The sequence below is a fragment of the Anomaloglossus baeobatrachus genome, chromosome 4 (assembly GCF_048569485.1).
Source record: "Anomaloglossus baeobatrachus isolate aAnoBae1 chromosome 4, aAnoBae1.hap1, whole genome shotgun sequence".
In the NCBI taxonomy this organism is placed as follows: Eukaryota; Metazoa; Chordata; class Amphibia; order Anura; family Aromobatidae; genus Anomaloglossus; species Anomaloglossus baeobatrachus.
This window is the reverse complement of record NC_134356.1, coordinates 245,518,616-245,538,375: the sequence shown is the minus strand read 5'-3', so window position 1 is coordinate 245,538,375 and position 19,760 is coordinate 245,518,616. Positions and strand designations below refer to the sequence as shown.

At 42.2% G+C, this 19,760-nt stretch overlaps 1 protein-coding gene across 2 annotated transcripts in view; it reads right to left on the bottom strand.

The window, feature by feature from the left end:
• Positions 1-19,760, bottom strand: part of METTL25 (methyltransferase like 25) — a 222,507-nt gene that overhangs the window by 78,770 nt on the left and 123,977 nt on the right. For both annotated transcript variants that reach the window (XM_075344775.1, XM_075344774.1), the window contains exon 6: positions 19,306-19,453. In XM_075344775.1, coding sequence (XP_075200890.1) covers positions 19,306-19,453 — 148 coding nt within the window. The remainder of the gene's footprint in view (positions 1-19,305; positions 19,454-19,760) is intronic.

Genomic DNA, 19,760 nt, shown 5'->3' with positions numbered 1-19,760 from the left:
ACTCATGATCGGCTGCCCGCCCCCTCACCCCCGTGATGTGCGCTCCCTCACCTGTCACCCCCGTGATGTGCGCTCCCTCACCTGTCACCCCCGTGATGTGCGCTCCCTCACCTGTCACCCCCGTGATGTGCGCTCCCTCACCTGCCACCCCCGTGATGTGCGCTCCTTCACTTGTCACCCCCGTGATGTGCGCTCCCTCACCTGTCACCCCCGTGATGTGCGCTCCCTCACCTGTCACCCCCGTGATGTGCGCTCCCTCACCTGTCACCCCCGTGATGTGCGCTCCCTCACCTGTCACCCCTGTGATGTGCGCTCCCTCACCTGTCACCCCCGTGATCTGTGCTCCCTCACCTGAGACCCCCGTGATCTGTGCTTCCCTCACCTGTCACCCCCGTGATCTGTGCTCCCTCTCCCACCCCTCACCCTCCCCGATCTGCTGCCTCCTTTATCTCCTGTGATCCTGCTGCCTAGATCCATCCTGTAAAGTAACTATCCCAAATCTCACCTCCCACTCCCCTTCCCCCCATCCTCCGCCACTCCTGCATCTACTGCGCCCTCTCCCATTCGCCGACACCCTATCCCAGCCATTGCCGTCTCACATTCACAGATGCTCCCTTTATATGCCGCTGCTCCCCAATCTGCTGCCCCCCTCATCTGCCGGCCCCCCATCTGCTGCTGTTCTGATCCATCCTGTAAGTATTGTTCGTGGCTCTTTTCTAACTATCCCCAATCGCATCTCCCACTCCCTCCCCCCCTCCTCCCCCACCCGCTTGCCGCCAAGTGCTGATCAGCTACGTGATTGGCTGATCAGGTACGTAATTGTTGCTTGAGATTTTGCTTTTTTTTGTGCACCCCAAATAAAAAAAAAAAGACAAAACTTGAACAATTAGGTACCTGACCAGCAATCGTCCTACAGTCGTACTCGACTTTGGACAGGACTTCTTTTTTCCATCCCACCTAGTCCCCCCCTTTTTGCAGAACATCCGTGCGTGCGGCCTAATTTTTTTTTATGCCATGGGGGTCTAGTTTCCAAAATGGGGTCACGTGGGGGAGCTCCACTGTTTCGGCACCTCAGGGGGTCTCCAAACACAACATGGAATACGCTAATTATCCCGGACAATTTTGTGTTTGATAAGTCAAATGACGCTCCTTGCATTCCGAGCCCTGCTGTGCGCCCAAACATTTGATTTCCACCACATATGAGGTATCTGTGTACTCAGGAGAAATTGCACCATACATTTTATGGTGCAATTTTTCCTGATACCCTTGTGAAAAAAAAAGCTACCTGGTTGAAGTAACAATTTCGTGGTAACATTTTTTTTTTTATTTTCACGGCTCAACTTTATTAACTTTTGTGAATCCCCCAGAGGTTCAAAGTGCTCAATAAATATCTAAATAAATTCCATAAGGAGTCTAATGTCCAAAATGGGGTCACATGTGGGGGAGCTCCTCTTTTTAGGCACCTCAGGGCCTCTCCAAACGCAACATGGTGCGGCTAACGATTCCAGCTAATTTTCTGTTCAAAAAGTCAAATGACGCTCCTTCCCTTCTGAGTCCTGCCGTGCACCCAAACAGTGGTTTTTCGCCACATATGAGGTATCTGCGTGCTCAGAAGAAATTGCCCAACAAACTTTGGGGGTTCATTTAATCCTGCTACCCATGTGAATATGCAATATTTGAGGCTAAATTTACATTTTTGTTGCAAAATGTAAAATGTTCATTTTTTCCTTCCACATTGCTTTAGTTACTGTGAAGCACATGAAGGGTTAACCTTCTTGAATGTGGTTTTGAGTAGCCTCAGGGGTGCAGTTTTTGGAATGGTGTCACTTTTGGGTGTTTTGTATCATGTAGACCTTTCAAAATCGCTTCAAATGTGATGTGGTCCCTAAAAAAAAGTGTCTTTGTAAATTTTGTTGTAAAAATGAGAAATTACTCTTAAACTTAAACTTTGAACCCCTATAACTTCCTTAATTTTTTTTCCCAAAATTGTTCTGATGTAAAGTAGACATGTGGGAAATGTTATTTATTAATTATTTTGTGTCATATGTCTCGTTGGTTTTAGAGCATAAAAATTAAAAGTTTGAAAATTACAAAAAAGTTTCAAAATTTTCGCAAAAATTTTTTTCACAAAGAAACGTAAAAAATATCGGCCTAAATTTACCACTAACATGAAACCCAATATGTCACGAAAAAACAGTCACAGAATCACCGGGATCCGTTGAAGTATTCCAGAGTTATAACCTCATAAAGTGACACTGGTCAAAATTGCAAAAAATGGCCTGATCTTTAGGGTCAAAATAGGCTGGGGGCTGAAGGGGTTAAAGGGAATTTGTCAGTAGGATTAAACCCTCCTAAACTGTTTATATGGTTATGTAGACCATCGGAAACTGAATAAAATGATACCTTGATATCTGTGAACCAATGTCTTATTCGAGAGAAATCAACATTTTTTAATCTGTAAATGAGCTGTTAAGATCTATGGGCTGGACACATATCCCCTGAGATTCTGCAGTGAGGGTTTATTTTAAATGAAAGAGGAAACTACCAATGTGACAAGTAATGACTGACAGTCTGCTCTTCTGAACTATACTCTGGAAACTTTTCCTTTTATCTATATATATAATTGCCTTATTCTGTCTGTCTGTCTTGCTCCAAAATTATGTCGTTACAGTGACAACCGTCGCATTGGCTGCTCGCCTCGCCTCGACTACACCCCCCGCACAGATTGGCCGCTTGCCCAGGCTCCGCCCCCCACACGGATTGGCCGCTCGCCCCGGCCCTCTATACGCATCGCCCGCTCGGCCACGCCCCTTCCCCCCGAATTCAAACAAAGCCCCGACTCCCAGGTGACTGCTGCACTCCCAGGAGTCCACACCGGCAACCCAGCCCAGACATAACTTTGCGATGCTGGGATCGTAACGGAGCCGGCGTACGCTGGTAATGATGATACACATCGGGTAACTATGGGAAGCGCTTCCCTTAGTTACCCGATGTGTATCATGGTTACTAGCTTACCCCGACTCCCGTAACACATGTGCAGGGAGCCGACATACGCTGACGCCTCGCCCGTTTGGCCCGGCCCCGACACACGTTTGCGCACTCGGCCCCGCCCCAGCACATGTTAGCCCGCTTGGCCCCGCCCCAGGTGGCCCGCTTGGCCCCGCCCCCGGCACACGTTGGCCCGCTTGGTCCCGCACCCGGCACACATTGGCCCGCTCGGCCCCGCCACACGTTAGCCCACTCGGCCCCGCCCCCGTCACACGTTGGCCCGCTCGGCCCTGCCCCGGCACACGTTGGCCCGCTCAGCCCCACCCCCAGCACACATTAGCCCGCTCGGCCCAGTCTGTGTGTAAGTTTTTTCGGTTCTGTTTTTTTGGGGGGTGCGGATATTCGCTGTCAGTGTGACCGTGGCTTTCATTAACCCATACTTGACTTTTCCCAAAAGTAAGAACTTGACAGAAGAGAATGGCACAAGGACTGGAGTAATATTTCTGCACTACATCTCCCAGCATTAGTGCTGCAGTGCAGATGATAGGAATCAGCTGGAGGAGAAAAGGGCAAGGCACAGATAAGAAAAGGAGGAAAAGAGACAGAGGTAAACAGGAGGGGAATGAGGAAGAGGAGACAGCAAGCCCCTGCACCTGGGGAAAGGTGGGCAGCAGCCAAGGGCACCATGGGAAGGCACAACACACCACACACTGGGAACCACAAACACCGCCCTACACAGACAACGCCTCACACACACAACACCCAACACACAAACACCGCGGCACACACAAATATACGCACATACCAGGCAACACACATACATTGCACAAAACATACCTCCCTCAAAACACACACACGCACCCCACACCCACACAAACCACGCAACACACAGCACCACACACAGACAATACTGCAGACACACAGCGCTCCACAAACAACGCAACACACACAACGCAACACACAAACAACACCGCTCTCACACACCCCCACACCCAGAACAATACTGGCAACTACACACAACATCATCTATATATATATATATATATATATATATATATATATATATATATATATATATATATATATATATAACAAAAATCATACATTAACTACACAATAAATTCTAGAATACCCGATGCGTTAGAATCAGGCCACATTCTAGTTTAAAATAAGCTTCTAGATCAGTGCCTGGCCAATAGATCTTGATAGCTCATTTACATATTAAGAAAAATGTGGATTTCTCTGGAATAAGACATTGGATGGCAGATATCAAGGTATCATTTTATTCAGCTTCCTATGATCTACATGCCCATATAAACATTTCAGGAGGGTTTAATCCTACTAACAAATTCCCTTTAAGAAACTGTGGAGTGTAAGCGAAAAAAGGAATTTCATTTTTTTATAGTGTTAAAACTGACATGTTCGCATATTCTTTGGGTCATTATGGTTACAGTGATACCAAACCTATCAAATTTTTCTTTTGATTTACTACTGGAAGAAAAAAAAATTGTTATTAGAAGAAAAAATGGTCTGTGCTACCATATTCTGAGAGCCATGACTTTTATTTCTGCGGCTGTATTTCAGTGAAGGCTTGTTTTTCTGAGGGGGGAGCTGTAGTTTTTATTGGCAAAATAATGTAGTATAGGCAACATTGTGATCACTTTTTATGTTGGCGAGTGGACAATAAAACAGCCATTTTAGCATTTTTTTTATTTTAAGAGCATTTCAAAGGTTTGGACAGTTACAGGTACTGTAAAATCATGTTTTTATATATATATATATATATATATATATATATATATATATATATATATATATACACATATACAGTGCCTACAAGTAGTATTCAACCCCCTGCAGATTTAGCAGGTTTGATAAGATGCAAATAAGTTAGAGCCTGCAAACTTCAAACAAGAGCAGGATTTATTAACAGATGCATAAATCTTACAAACCAACAAGTTATGTTGCTCAGTTAAATTTTAATAAATTTTCAACATAAAAGTGTGGGTCAATTATTATTCAACCCCTAGGTTTAATATTTTGTGGAATAACTCTTGTTTGCAATTACAGCTAATAATCGTCTTTTATAAGACCTGATCAGGCCAGCACAGGTCTCTGGAGTTATCTTGGCCCACTCCTCCATGCAGATCTTCTCCAAGTTATCTAGGTTCTTTGGGTGTCTCATGTGGACTTTAATCTTGAGCTCCTTCCACACGTTTTCAATTGGGTTAAGGTCAGGAGACTGACTAGGCCACTGCAACACCTTGATTTTTTCCCTCTTGAACCAGGCCTTGGTTTTCTTGGCTGTGTGCTTTGGGTCGTTGTCTTCTTGGAAGATGAAATGACGACCCATCTTAAGATCCTTGATGGAGGAGCGGAGGTTCTTGGCCAAAATCTCCAGGTAGGCCATGCTATCCATCTTCCCATGGATGCGGACCAGATGGCCAGGCCCCTTGGCTGAGAAACAGCCCCAGAGCATGATGCTGCCACCACCATGCTTGACTGTAGGGATGGTATTCTTAGGGTCGTATGCAGTGCCATCCAGTCTCCAATCGTCACGTGTGTGGTTGGCAACAAAGATCTCGATCTTGGTCTCATCAGACCAGAGAACCTTGAACCAGTCTGTCTCAGAGTCCTCCAAGTGATCATGAGCAAACTGTAGACAAGCCTTGACATGACGCTTTGAAAGTAAAGGTACCTTACGGGCTCGTCTGGAACGGAGACCATTGCGGTGGAGTACGTTACTTATGGTATTGACTGAAACCAATGTCCCCACTGCCATGAGATCTTCCCGGAGCTCCTTCCTTGTTGTCCTTGGGTTAGCCTTGACTCTTCGGACAAGCCTGGCCTCGGCACGGGTGAAAACTTTCAAAGGCTGACCAGGCCGTGGAAGGCTAACAGTAGTTCCATAAGCCTTCCACTTCCGGATGATGCTCCCAACAGTGGAGACAGGTAGCCCCAACTCCTTGGAAAGGGTTTTGTACCCCTTGCCAGCCTTGTGACCCTCCACGATCTTGTCTCTGATGGCCTTGGAATGCTCCTTTGTCTTTCCCATGTTGACCAAGTATGAGTGCTGTTCACAAGTTTGGGGAGTGTCTTAATTAGTCAGAAAAGGCTGGAAAAAGAGATAATTAATCCAAACATGTGAAGCTCATTGTTCTTTGTGCCTGAAATACTTCTTAATACTTTAGGGGAACCAAACAGAATTCTGGTGGTTTGAGGGGTTGAATAATAAAATGACCCTCTGAATAAACTTTTCACAATTTAAAAAAAAAAAAAAAAAAAGAAATAACATTCTTTTTTGCTGCAGTGCATTTCACACTTTCAGGCTGATCTACAGTCCAAATGTCACAATGCCAAGTTAATTCCGAATGTGTAAACCTGCTAAATCTGCAGGGGGTTGAATACTACTTGTAGGCACTGTATATATATAATTTCACGTTTTCTGTGACAGAAGCAGGCTAGGCATGTGATGTGATATGGTTTTGCTGAAGATGTTTAGACATCTGGGAAAATATCGCCTCCAAGCGATTATTTGGAACTTTAGATTTTTTTTTACCAATTAGGCTAAGAACTTATAGGCAGGTAATTGCTAACTACCTGCATGTTCTAACCTGCGACAATGTGTTCAAGCTCAGGCAGCAATTCTTCAGTTTCTTTTGACCTCATATCACCACACTATCTCCTTCTCTTCTGCTCTGCTGCCGAAGCGTCACTGCTGATTGACAAGCCGGCTGGCCGCACTTTGGCTGTCCATTAGCATGACATTGACATCAAGGCCCCATCGACAGAGCAGAGCAGAAGTGGTTCTGTTGATGTATTGTCACGTCATTGCATATAGAAAAATCGCTGGCAGGAGTGGCCTGTGACCGGTCTGAACTGGAATGGATCATGGACAGAACAGGCAGCTGGTTAGCAACTACCTGCTGGTAAATTCTTAGCCCAATAAGCAAGAAAACCCAAGTCCCATATAAATTGGCAGGTTGTATCCATTGAAGAAAGAATATGTGACTTTGTTGTTCACTTTGACTATTATGCCATGCACTTACCAAACCAAAAATATGTACAAGAAAAGACACAGATGTGAATAATCTTCTGAACAAGACTAAATAGAAACCAAGCCAAACTACATTCTGCGTTCTAATCCAAAGCCAAACATTTACTAGACTATAAACCAGACAACTGCGTGAAAATAATAGAAAATATCTCATTTGCAGTGTGGATAGCAGCTTGACAAAGTAAATGTCAACATAACGATCAATAAAATAAATTAGGTAACATTCATCACCCATGTCAATCAATACAGTTTACTCAGACTAAAATAACCACAAACATCTCCATACATCAAAAAGCCGCCTGTAAATGAACAGCTATGTGCGTCACAGTAAGAGGAATGGTGTAAAACAAACATAATCCTAAAGATTTTGCACAGTAGAATGTGTAAGGCCCTGTGTGCACTTACCGGATTTTGCCGCGGATTTTCCGCGGATTTGCTGCATGTTTCGCTGCAGAAAATGTTCATAACATCTCTGCAGTGAATCACCAGCAAATCCTATGGAGAAAAAAAATCCTGTGCGCACTGGGCGGAATTTGACAGCTGCATGTTTTGCTGCGGGAATCCCGCAGCAAAAACAAGTGCATGTCACTTCTTTTCCGCACATCGCTGCGGGATTTCACTCCATTGACTCAATGTTAATCATGAAATCCCGCAGGGAATAACGCAGGCAGCAAATTCTGTGCGGTTCACTGCGTTTTCCTGCGTTATTCCCTGCGGTATTTTGCGGTTTACCTCCGGTAATGTGCATCGCTTGTCTGCGGTTTTGCAGGGAAGTGATGTCATTACAGGAAGAGGAAGCGGAGCAGAGTAAACACACACACACATCACACACACACAGACATAGAACACATAGAACACACATAGAAAGAAAACGGAACTATAGAAAAAAAAGAACGTGGGCTCTGCTGCATATTTACCTTCCAGCCGAGGTAAGCACACAGCGGCGGCCCGGTATTCTCAGGCTGGGGAGGGAGAGGGGCAGGGTTAATGTCCCCCGCCTCACTCCCCCTCCGGCAGCCGAAAATATCAGCCGCAGCTGCCCCGGCACTGTCGCATGCATTATGCGGCAATGCCGGCGTGTCCTCGGCTCTTCTTGCCACCGTGTAGCAGTGGTGGCAAGGTAATACAAGGGGTTAATGGTGGTGGGGGACCACCGCCATTAACCCCAGGCTTGATCATGGCAGCGTCTATGTGACAGCTGACATGATCAACCCGTAAGTAAAGTGAAAAAAACACAGACACCGAAAAATCCTTTATTTTAAATAAAACAAACAAGCCTCGTTCACCATTTTATTAACCCCCCCAAACAAAGCTCCAGCGTAATCCAGGTCCGACGTCCTGCGCTACTTCCATCCAGCCGCGACTGAGACACAGGCTGAATGAAAGCAGCAGAGGTAATTACCGGTCATTTCCCACAGCCGGTAATGTGAACTCACTGCCGACCGTGGGAAATGCAGCGATCTGTCCTCTGTCTGTCTGTCTGTCTATCTATCTATCCCTCTATCTATTCTTCTATCTATCATCTCAGAATTAAATGACTTTTTTTTCTTTTTTCAATGTGCTTTATTGCATTGAATGCAATAAAGCACATCCCAACCCGCACGCGGCAAAACCGCGGCAATACCGCGAATAACACCGCGGTAAAACCGCAGCAAACCGCGGCAAACCGCATGCGGTTTTCGGGTGCGGTTTCCCGCGGTTTTTTACCGCGGGTGCGGTAATCTTTGAGGGCATGCGGAATTTTCTCATGAAAATTCTACTTCCCAGTGCGCACAGGGCCTAATAGAGTAGCAAAAGAACAGAATGTAATACAGTCATGGCTGAAAGTGTTGGTACTCTTTAAATTGTTAAAGAAAATTAAATATTTCTCCCAGAAAATTATTTGCAATTACATGTTTTGTCATGCACATTTATTTCTTTTGTGTGTATTGGAACAACACAAAAAATAAATCTGAAAAAAAAAACAAAACGCAAATTGGACCTAATTTCACACAAAACCCCCAAAATGGGCCAGACAAAATTGTCGTCACCTTCCCAAAATAGTGGGTAAACAATGTTGATTCAAGCATGTGATGCTTATTCAAACTCACCTGTGGCAAGTAACAGGTGTGGGCAATATGAAAACCACACATGAAACCGGATAAAAAGGGAGAAGTTGACTCAATCTTTGCATTGTGTGTCTGTGTATGCCACGCTAAGAAGCGAGAGAGGAGAAGAGCACTGTCTTAGTACTTGTAACTTTGAGATTGTTGATATCTTTCAACAATTTTGGTTCTCAAGTCCAGCTCCAGAGATCTTGATATTGCTTTGTCAACAGTGCGCAACATAATCAAAAATTTACAACACATGGCACTGTAGCTAATCTCCCTGCATGTGAACAGCAGAGAAAAAATGAGGAAAGGTTGCAACGCAGAATAGTCCGGATGGAGGATAAGTAGCCCCAATCAATAGCCAAAGAAATTCAAGCTGTCCTGCAGGCTCAGGATGCATCAGTGTCAGTGCAAACTATCTGTCGACATCTGAATTAAATTAAATGTTATGGCAGGAGACCCAGGAGGACCTCTGATGACACAGAAATAAAACTTGATTACTGTTTTCCAAAATGTATGTGAGTAAGCTAAAATCCTTCTGGGAAAGCATACTGTGAACAAATCAGATCAAGTTAAAGCTTTTTGGTGAAGCACATCATTCTACTGTTTACCAAAAACAGAATAAGACCTACAAAGTAAAGAACAGAGTACCTACAATCAAATATTGTGGGGGTTCAAATATGTTTTAGGGTTCATTTGCTCCCTTTGGCACTGGGTGCCTTGACTGTGTGCAAGGCATCATGAAATTTGAAGACTAGCAAAGGATTTTGGGTCGCAGTGTAGTGCTTAATATCAGAAAGCTGGGTTTCTGTCCTAGGTCATGGGTCTTCCAGCAGGACAATGACCCCAAACATAGGTCAAGAAGCACCCAGAAATGCATGGAAACAAAGCGCTGAAGAGTTCTGATGTGGTCATTAATGAGTTCAGTAAATCCAATTGAACACCTAAGGAGAGACCTTAAAATTGCTATTGGGAGAAGGCACCCTTCAAATACGAAAGATATGGAGCAGTTTGCAAAAGAAGACTGGTCTAAAATTCCAGTTGAGAGGTGTAAGAAGCATGTTGCTGGTTATAGGAAGCGATTGATTGCAGTTATTTATTCCAAAGGATGTGCAACCAAGTATTAAGCTGAGAGTGCAAACAAATATGTCCGGCCCATTTTTGAAGTTTTGTGTGAAATATGTCCAATTTTAATTTTTTCTCAGTTTTTTATTTTGTGTTGTTCAAATACACACAAAGGAAATTAACAGGTGTATAACAAAACATGTGTAATTGAAATCATTTTGTGGGAGAAATACTTCCATTTTCTGGAACAATTTCAAGGGTGCCAACACTTTCAGCCACGACTACACAAGTAAGAAAAAACAAGTGGTATAATGAGACAGAGAGATGATCCTGTGTGACAGCATTATGTGACTTTGACTGGTTAATGAAAGTAATGAAATTAAAGCAGATTTACTTCGCCATCCTTTAACCCCTTCACAACCTTGGACGGATCTATCCGTCATGGAGCGTGTGAGGTTAAGCCCCACCCCCTGCCGCCGGCAGGTTGCGGCTATCGGCGCACATATCAGCTGTTTTTAACAGCTGACATGTGTGCCTGCATGTTCCGAGTGGAATCGCATTCCACCCGGAACATTTAACCCCTTATATCTGCCAAAGTCTGGCAGTGAGATGTATATGCGCGTGGCCATGATTTTTACTTACCGCCGCCCCCACCGGAAGTCACGTGCGCGATCACATGACATTCGGTGGTTGCCATGGTAGCAGAGGGTCATGTGATGACGCCTGTAGCTATCATGACTCACTTCCTCTCAATGCCGGAATACAGCTGGCATTGAAAGTAAAGCACGGTATCTGCAGTTCTCAGCTGTGTAGCTGAGATCTGCAGATAGATAAGAGCGATCGGATTGCTGATCGCTATAGCCCCCTAGGGGAACTAGTAAAATAAAAAAAAAAGTAAAAAAAAAAAAGAGTTTAAAAAATAAAAAACCCTAAAAGTTCAAATAACCCCCCTTTCGCCCCATTGAAAATTAAAGGGTTAAAAAAATTAAAAAATATTACACATATTTGGTATCGCCGCGTTCAGAAATGCCCGATCTATCAAAATATAAAATCAATTAATCTGATCAGTAAACGGTGTAGCGGCAAAAAAATTCCAAACGCCAAAATTACGTTTTTTGGTAGCCGCAAGTTTTGCGCAAAATTCAATAACAAGTGATCAAAACATAGCATCTGCGCAAAAATGGTACCATTAGAAACGTCAGCTCAAGACGCAAAAAATAAGCCATCACTGAGCCATAGATCCCAAAAAATGAAAACGTTACGGGTTTTGGAAAATGGCGCAAAACGTGCGCCACTTTTTTTGGACAAGCTTGTGAATTTTTTTAACCCCTTAAATACAAGTAAACCTATACATATTTAGTGCCTACAAACTCACACTGACGTGAGGCATCCCACTGACACATCAGCTTTACCATATAGTGAACAAGGTGAATAAAATATCCCAAAAACTATTGTACAATCACACTTCTTTTGCAATTTTTCCGCACTTGGAATTTTTTTGCCGTTTTCCAGTACACTATATGGTAAAACTTATTGTTTCATTTAAAAGTACAACTCGTCCCGCAAAAAACAAGCCCTCATATGGCAAGATTGACAGAAAAATAAAAAAGTTATGGCTCTCGGAAGAAGGGGGGCAAAAAACAAAATCGCAAAAACGGAAAGTGCCTGGGGGCTGAAGGGGTTAAATATGATATTGTACATTTGTAGAACAGCAGTATACAATATTTTAAAACTTCTGTGAATGTGTTTGTATGAGTGCTGGTCACAAGATGGCATGCACAGAAATCTTTTGATACTGTGGAGAAATCAATAAGGCTACTCTCACAATGACATCATGGCTTCGGTTTATAACTACTAATTCTATTATTGACTTAGAAAAAAGGGTTTGTGTCGATAGGTCAAGGTTAACGGCAAGAATAGCACTTGAGGTAAGCTTTTTGTGCCAATATGAATGACGCCTAAAGGTAAACAATATTTATATCCCAGCAGCGGATAGGAAATTATACCACATAATAAAGAAATATCATTATTTCTCTATTAAAATCTACAGATGTCAAAATAATTTATAAAGATATGAAAGTAAATCAAAAGAGTGCATTACATTTCTCAACATTAAAATTACAAAACCAAGGAGGAAAAGTTGTGGAGTTATGGAAATTACATGTTAGATACACGTGTTAATTATATGCTAATGAATGAAAAATAGAAACAAAATGTTCGAAATATCTTATTTATTTCAGTATTGAGTATGAGCACATGCACAAAAATACACATATCTAAATGCCTTGGCACATTATCAATAAGGTTATTAATGGTTGTCTGTGGAGGGTTCTGCCCTGCTGAATGCACGTAGGCACACCAATCATCAAAATCCGCTGCTGGCAGCAATTGCCAACCAATGATGCCTCAGATGTGCTCCAGGAAAGGCAAGTCTGGAGATATTGACGTACATGGTATCGCTTTCAGGCCACACAGGCTGCTCACATAGTAGTACGAGCAACATGTGGCCTAATGGTGTTGTATTGAAAAGCGGCCACCAGAACACTTTGGAGAAGTGGCTGTACCACGAACAGCATGACCAAATTAATGCAACTCCGAGTTGTTACCGGAATTGGAATAAAGTTTAGACACGTCTGAATATTATGCTACCCTACACCATAATTCATGTGTGTAGTACTGGTGTGACATTCCCTCGTGAAGGCCTCTTAACGGTGTTGCCCATGTGGTCTTGTCAGAAGAGTGGTGCATAGTAATCTATTCTGTACTGTAAGTAAAAGTAGACGTGACACACAGCGTAAGACTACATGTGCACGTTGCGTTTTTTGTTGCTCTTTTTGGTGTTTTTGTTGTCAGAACTTCCTCACAGTTGGCTTCCCAGCAAAGTCTATGAAAAGTCAGATTTGCTGTGTGCACGTTGCAGTTTGTCAGCTTTTTTTAAAAAGTTTGTGACAAAAAAGAAGCAGCATGTTCCTTCATCTTGTGTTTTTGTCAACTTTTGTCCCCCGTTGAAATCAATGAGGGCATGAAACACGTAAGGAAAAATGCATGCTATCAATTTGGTGCTTTTTACTTGTGTTTTTGGTGCTTTTGTTTGGCACCAAAAAGGTATGCAAATGGCACCAAAAACGCATTACAAGCGTTTTTAAGACATTTCCAGACTCTCTGTGACAAACTGCAGTTTGTGTGCAGAGAAAACTGCAGCATGCGCATGTAGCTTTACACATCAAATAGTGTCTACACAAACCATCAGAAAGTGTTTGAACAACGGTGGGCCAGATGACCATCTTCATGTGTTCCACTGACCTCACGCCACTGCTGTTAAAGACCATCATGGTGCAGAGCAACATGGCAATGGAGGCTGGAATCTAGGTCTATCGTCTTCAGCGTCAAGTCCTGTTTTTCTCTTGGACACAATGATAGCCGGATATTGGTGAGAAGACAAGATTGGCAACATGTTGAAGGGGCCTTTGCAACGGAATGTGAAAGTGTCCAATGAGAACATATATTGCTCGTGCTATTGTAAGTAGCCTATGTGGCATAAGCATGATATTATTGCCTGTAATATCTCTGGACTTTTCTCCCATTGAGGAAATCTAGAACGTCATTGTTCGGCAAGTTCAAAATCAGCACATTCCACAGACAATGACAACTTCACGGACAACATGACAAAAGATGTAAGCGTGTGTATGGTGAAAAAAAGGAAACAAAACTTTAAAAAAACATGAATATGTCTATTGAACTTGTGATTTTTAGAAGTCCAAGAGGTCTGCTTTTTGGTGTTGCAGTTTCAAAGTTGAAGAGTGCATATAATAAATGCATCGTATTCAAAGTGAATCTGTCACATATTTCACTAATGAGGAATAATAATAATAATAATTTTATTCATTTATATAGCGCTATTAATTCCACAGCGCTTTACATACATTGGCAACACTGGTCCCATTTGAGCTCACAATCTAGAGTCCCTATCTGTATGTTTTGGAGTGTGGGAGGAAACCGGAGAACCGGGAGGAAACCGGAGAACCCGGAGGAAACCCACGCAAACACAGGGAGAACATACAAACTCTATGCAGATGGTGTCCTTGGTGAGATTTGAACCCAGGACCCCAGCGCTGCAAGACTGCAGTGCTAACCATTAAGCCACTGTGCCGCCGGTGGCGTAGTATTCATTTAAGTGGGATCATACAAATCTTTAGAAAAAAAATGCAGTATAACTTGTTAAGAGTTCCCACCTTACTCAAAACAGTATTCTCAGTAATGGAAGTTATCACCCAGGATAAGTGGTAACTTTCTGATCAGTGGGAGTCAGACTGCTGAGACGTCCGCTGATTTTGATACTTGGGCACAGCAATGTCCTGTTGGAATCCAGCAGTGGCCGCACATGCTCAATACCACTCCAATCATTCTCTATAGGAATACTGGAGAAAGTGCACTGCTTTTTTTGCATCTCTGAGAGTCCCATTCTGGTGCAGCCACTTAGAGTCCTATTCTCAAATGTGACAGATTTGCCATGCAATTATAAGAGATTTTTGAAAATTCCATTAACGTGAAGAAGTTTCAACAACACATCTTCCTATTTGTGACTATAACCTTAACACCTTATATACAAGGCGACTTTTCATTTTTGCTCTTTCGTTTTTTTCTCCCCTTATTACAAAGGGCATAACATTTTAATTCTCAGTTGATATAGCTGAAAGAGGGCTAGTTTTTGCCAGATGAGTTGTATTTTTGAATGACTGCATTCATTTTATAATATGTTGTAATGATAAGTGGGGAAAATTCCAAGGGTGGCAAATTAGCAAAAAAAGTGAAATTCTGCAATTGTTTTTTTATTTTTTTATTTCCAGTGTTCATTTTACCATTAAACTGACCTGTTAGTATGATTCTCCAGGTCAGTACGATTACATACATACCAAAAATAGTTTTTGTTTTATTTAAGTGGTGAACATTTTTTTTTTTTTTCAGAAATGTTGAAAAAAAATCTTGCTTTTGAATTAGTAGTAATGTTTTTATGAAGCTGTGTGAGGGCTTGTTTTTTGTGACCTCAGGTGATGTTTTTATGGTATTACATGGGGGTATATACACGATGATTTGATCGCATGTTATTACATTTGTTCTGTTGTTGCGGTGTTGCTGTTGTTGCAATGCTGGCATTTTGATATGTTTCTTGTTACACGGTTTACCTATCAGATTAATTTATTTTATATTTTGATAGATTGATCAATTGCAAACAAAGTGATGCCATATATGTGTTATTTTATTTTGTTATTATTTCTTAATGGTTAATGTGGTAAAAGGGGTTCATTACAACTTTTATAATTATTTTTCAAAAACTTTTTTTCTACTTTTTATATCTGTATTTAGTAGACTGAGCACTTGATATATATATAGCAATGTCACAGTATTACTGTATATATAGTGATGAGCAAAAAGGTAACAATGTTTTGAACTTTTGACTTTCAGGCTCTGTATTACACCATCCACTACAGCTTTGAATGTGAAACTACCATCATTTTACAGACAATCATCTTGGCTTCTCTCATGCATAAAATTGACTTGCAAATATTTAGCGTATGATTAGTTATACAGATACTTGTCATGCGACTGAATTGTTACTGTTTTTTCTTCTGGTGGACGTCCAGGTAAAATATTGGATTCAAAAGTTGGCTCATCATAAATTCTATCACTTCTGGCTTGACAAACATAGCAGTGGAGATGGCTTGTGTGCTTCATAACAGTGAGATTGCAGATGTCCATGCAATCACTGTGTGACGCACGTTACACAAGTCTGGAAAGGTGGTCCAAAAAAAGGTGAAGCAGCCTCTACATCAATATCATCATAAGAAGTGATGGCTCGAGTTTGTGAAAAAGTATAAAAGTTAGGTTGAGGAAGCCTGATGATATAGGCTTGTTTCACAGACCAAAATCGAAGGTGGTCTCAATGCTGAGCAATATGTAAGTAACATGCAAGAAGATTTTCTTTGTGCACTTGAGTACTATGGGTATGAAAAGGACAACATGATGTTTCAGGAGGACAACAACCTGAAGCATATGTAGAGACTGGTGAAGAAATGGTTCAATGACAATGAAGTAGAGGTGCAGGATTGGATCCCACTGTACTCAGACCTCTACCCAATCAAAGACTTGTGGGTAGAGTTGGAAAAAAAAAGCTGTATACATACCCAAGTGAGTCGGCCAGTATGCACCAACATTGCAAATGTGTAGAAGCAGTGTAGGACTGGCTACCGGAGGAAACGCTCACCTGAGCTCCGGAGTGCAGCAAAGAGTGTACCGCGAGCGCTGAGTATTGATTCCCCGGAGCTTGCGGTTGAGTTCATGACAGCTGGAGACAGGCCGGGCTGAACTCCGGAGTTCATGTGAGAGCACCGGAGATCACCCCGGCCTGTCTGCAGCTGACATGAACTGAACCGCAAGCGCCGGGGAATCAAACACTCGGCGCTCACGGTACAGTCTACGCTGCACGCTGGAGCTCAGGTGAGAGCTCCAGAGTGCAATGCAGGTACCTGAATCCAGGCCTGGCATTACTGGAGTTTCCTCTGGTAGCCAGTCCGACACTGTGTAGAAGAGACCTTAGATCAGACTTTGGTACAGACATGGTTGAATCTGATCTAGAGCATGGCCAGATGGATTCAGATAGTGCTGAAAGCCAAAGGTGGACTTACAAAATACTAACAAAATAATATAAAATAAAATTTATAGACTTTTATTAGCAAAACAGTAACAATATCGTGACATGAGAAGAATCTGCTTAAGTAATCATATGCTAAATAATTGCAATTTAATTTTATGTATGAGATAACAAAGATGATTGTTTATAAAATGAAGGTAGTATCAAGCAGACAGCTATAGTGAATGGTGCGATATGAAGCCTGAAAGTGAAAAGTTCAAAACATTGATACCCTTTTGCTTGTCAGTATAGAAGAAATCACAGTCTTCCACAGACTAGTTTTCACAAAAGTACTGTGAAGACAGACACCAGAGTCTTCAGCATATCCCCTGGTGTCATAGAAACCCATCAGCAACAAACGATCACATCACGGGAACACTGATGGGCGCTTAAAATAACGCGCATCCATTATTGGTGCACGTTAAATGCCGCTGTCATAGATTGACAGCGGCATTTAACAGGATAACAGCTGCAGGTAGAATACCACTCTACCTGCGGCTGTTAGAGGCAGATGAAGGCTCAATAATTCAGCCTTCAGCTGCAGGGAAAGAGCCCGCAACAAAAGCAGGGAGATGACTTATGAAGTGCATAATATGTCACAAGTAGAGATGAGCGAACCAGTGGTGGGTTTAGTCTGACTTTAGATAAAGTTTGGTTTTGGACCCGGACTTGACTTGAACCCCAATGGAAGTCACTAATTGGGCAGTTTGGGTCTCCGACGACATGCAGCTAGCCATTAAAAAATCACTTCCGAGGGCAGGTGGGTAGGCTTTTTGCATTTTTTTTGGGTGCACACTACACCTGATTATGCTGTTGTTACACCCAGTGCGAGCCTTTCAATCACTACAAGCAGCTCGCACTGGGCTGAGCACCGAGCGTACCCAAGCACAGCGATGCTCAAGCGAGTGGTTAGCAAACATAAAGCACCAGAATTCCGAACCCATTCTTTTTCTGTAAAGTCTGTGTTCGGTATGAACATTGAACCTCGGGTTCGCTAATCTCTAGTCAAGAGTTGTTAGAGGGCATAGGCCAGTTTCATAAGTCTGTTTAACTTTCCGTATATGATAAAATAAAGAAAAATGTATGTGTTTTAGTTCAGATCTTTAGTGTTTGGCCAGAGGGTTAGTGTTTAACATCAGTGATTCATCAGTTTTTCTCATTTGCAAAAATAAAAAGATGCAGGTTTCTCAAGTTCTACTATTAAGCATAGACTTGCATGGGTGAGTTTCATCTGTGACTAGGATGTAATGAAAATAAATGTGTCTCCGTATCAATAACAGACATGTGAAAAGCCCCATAGACTATAAAAGGTATGCGGACTATAAATGAAAAACATGAAGTAAGCACACAACACAAAATCTGGCTTGTAAAAAGGGCATAAAAAATTTGATAGATAACTAAAATTTAGACATTGGATTTTATGACATATTCTCTTTGTAATTTAAATTAATTAAAGGTATTATTTTGATTTCCTCCAAAACCAAATTAGAGGATAACAATACGTTCAAGTCACTTTTCAGAATAAGCTGTCTTGTATGGGTAAATGAGGAATAACGCCATTTCTGATCTAGTAGGTGGAAACTGGCTGCTATGATGTTTACCATATAATAAATACACATAAAGAGGGCATCTGTACTTTTTAACTTTTATAACAAACAGACAGAAGCAGCAGTGGCATGGAGGAAAATATATAGCAGTACTTAACAGTGTAGCTGTGGATCCAGCAGTGGTATAAACTAGACGGAATCTGGATGATGTGTCTCTCTACCTTTCACTAATTTTTACACTTTCCCCTCTACATTTAGCATAAGGTATGTGCCCATGATCAGGACTCACTATGTCCTGGACACAGCGGGTCCTGACCTGTGAGTCCGCGAGTCTCCTTCGCAGGAGACCGCAGCTGCTTGTACCCATGATCAGGGTTCATGCGCTTTGGTCTTTCGCTTGTGTGCTCCCTACAGAGGACGCATGCGAATCCGCAGAAAACAATTGACATGCTGCAGTCTGGAAAGACGCTCCGCAGGTCAGTTTTTGCTGTGCCCACTGTGATTTCTAGAAATCTCATCCACTATGCTTGTACTGTACAACGCATCGTTTTGGACGCAGCTGAAGCATAGCAAACACTGATCATGGGCACGCACCCAAAAGAAGTTGTAACCTGATAGTTCAATGAACTGGCAGTCAATCATGCTTTGATCAGGACTTATTCAAGCCGTTTTTTATAGATTGAATGACAAGTTCATGAGGCAGGGGAAGAGATGGCTCAAATATGAGGAAAAAAGAAGCTTGCACACATAGAAACCTTATAAAGTTTCTTATATTCACTTGAACCATTGATTTAGGTAAAGTTTCCTAAAAGTACAGGTCCCTTTTAACTATTGCTGCTGTTATGTGTCCTAAATTTTAATTTACTGTACCTTCTTCTAGACGTTCAAACTGTTCTGAAAGGAAATGATAACAGCAGCCGACACTGCAGACTGCTTTCATTTCTGGCTTTGAAATGAAAATTCGCAGAGTGTTTGGGGCAAGATCACCACATGTATGCAAACCAACCATAATAGATTCCTGCAACAGAAAAAAATACCGTAAATATTAGTTACCAAGGACAGCATGTGAAATGTACTCTCTGTATTATATAGGAAGTAACAAAAGAACATTGTTATAAAAGTCAAAACATTAAATGTGATAATGTATATAGACAAAAAGGGAACCTGCCACTTGATTTGTGCTGCCTAAACTATTACCACTGCAACCAGCGACACGACCATCATCAAAAATTGTACCCCGCTGGATTTTGGTAACGGGGCAAAAGCGAGACCTAAGTAACCATGTATCCTCAAGCCAAATCTTCAAAGTCGAGTGTCAGCTGGAA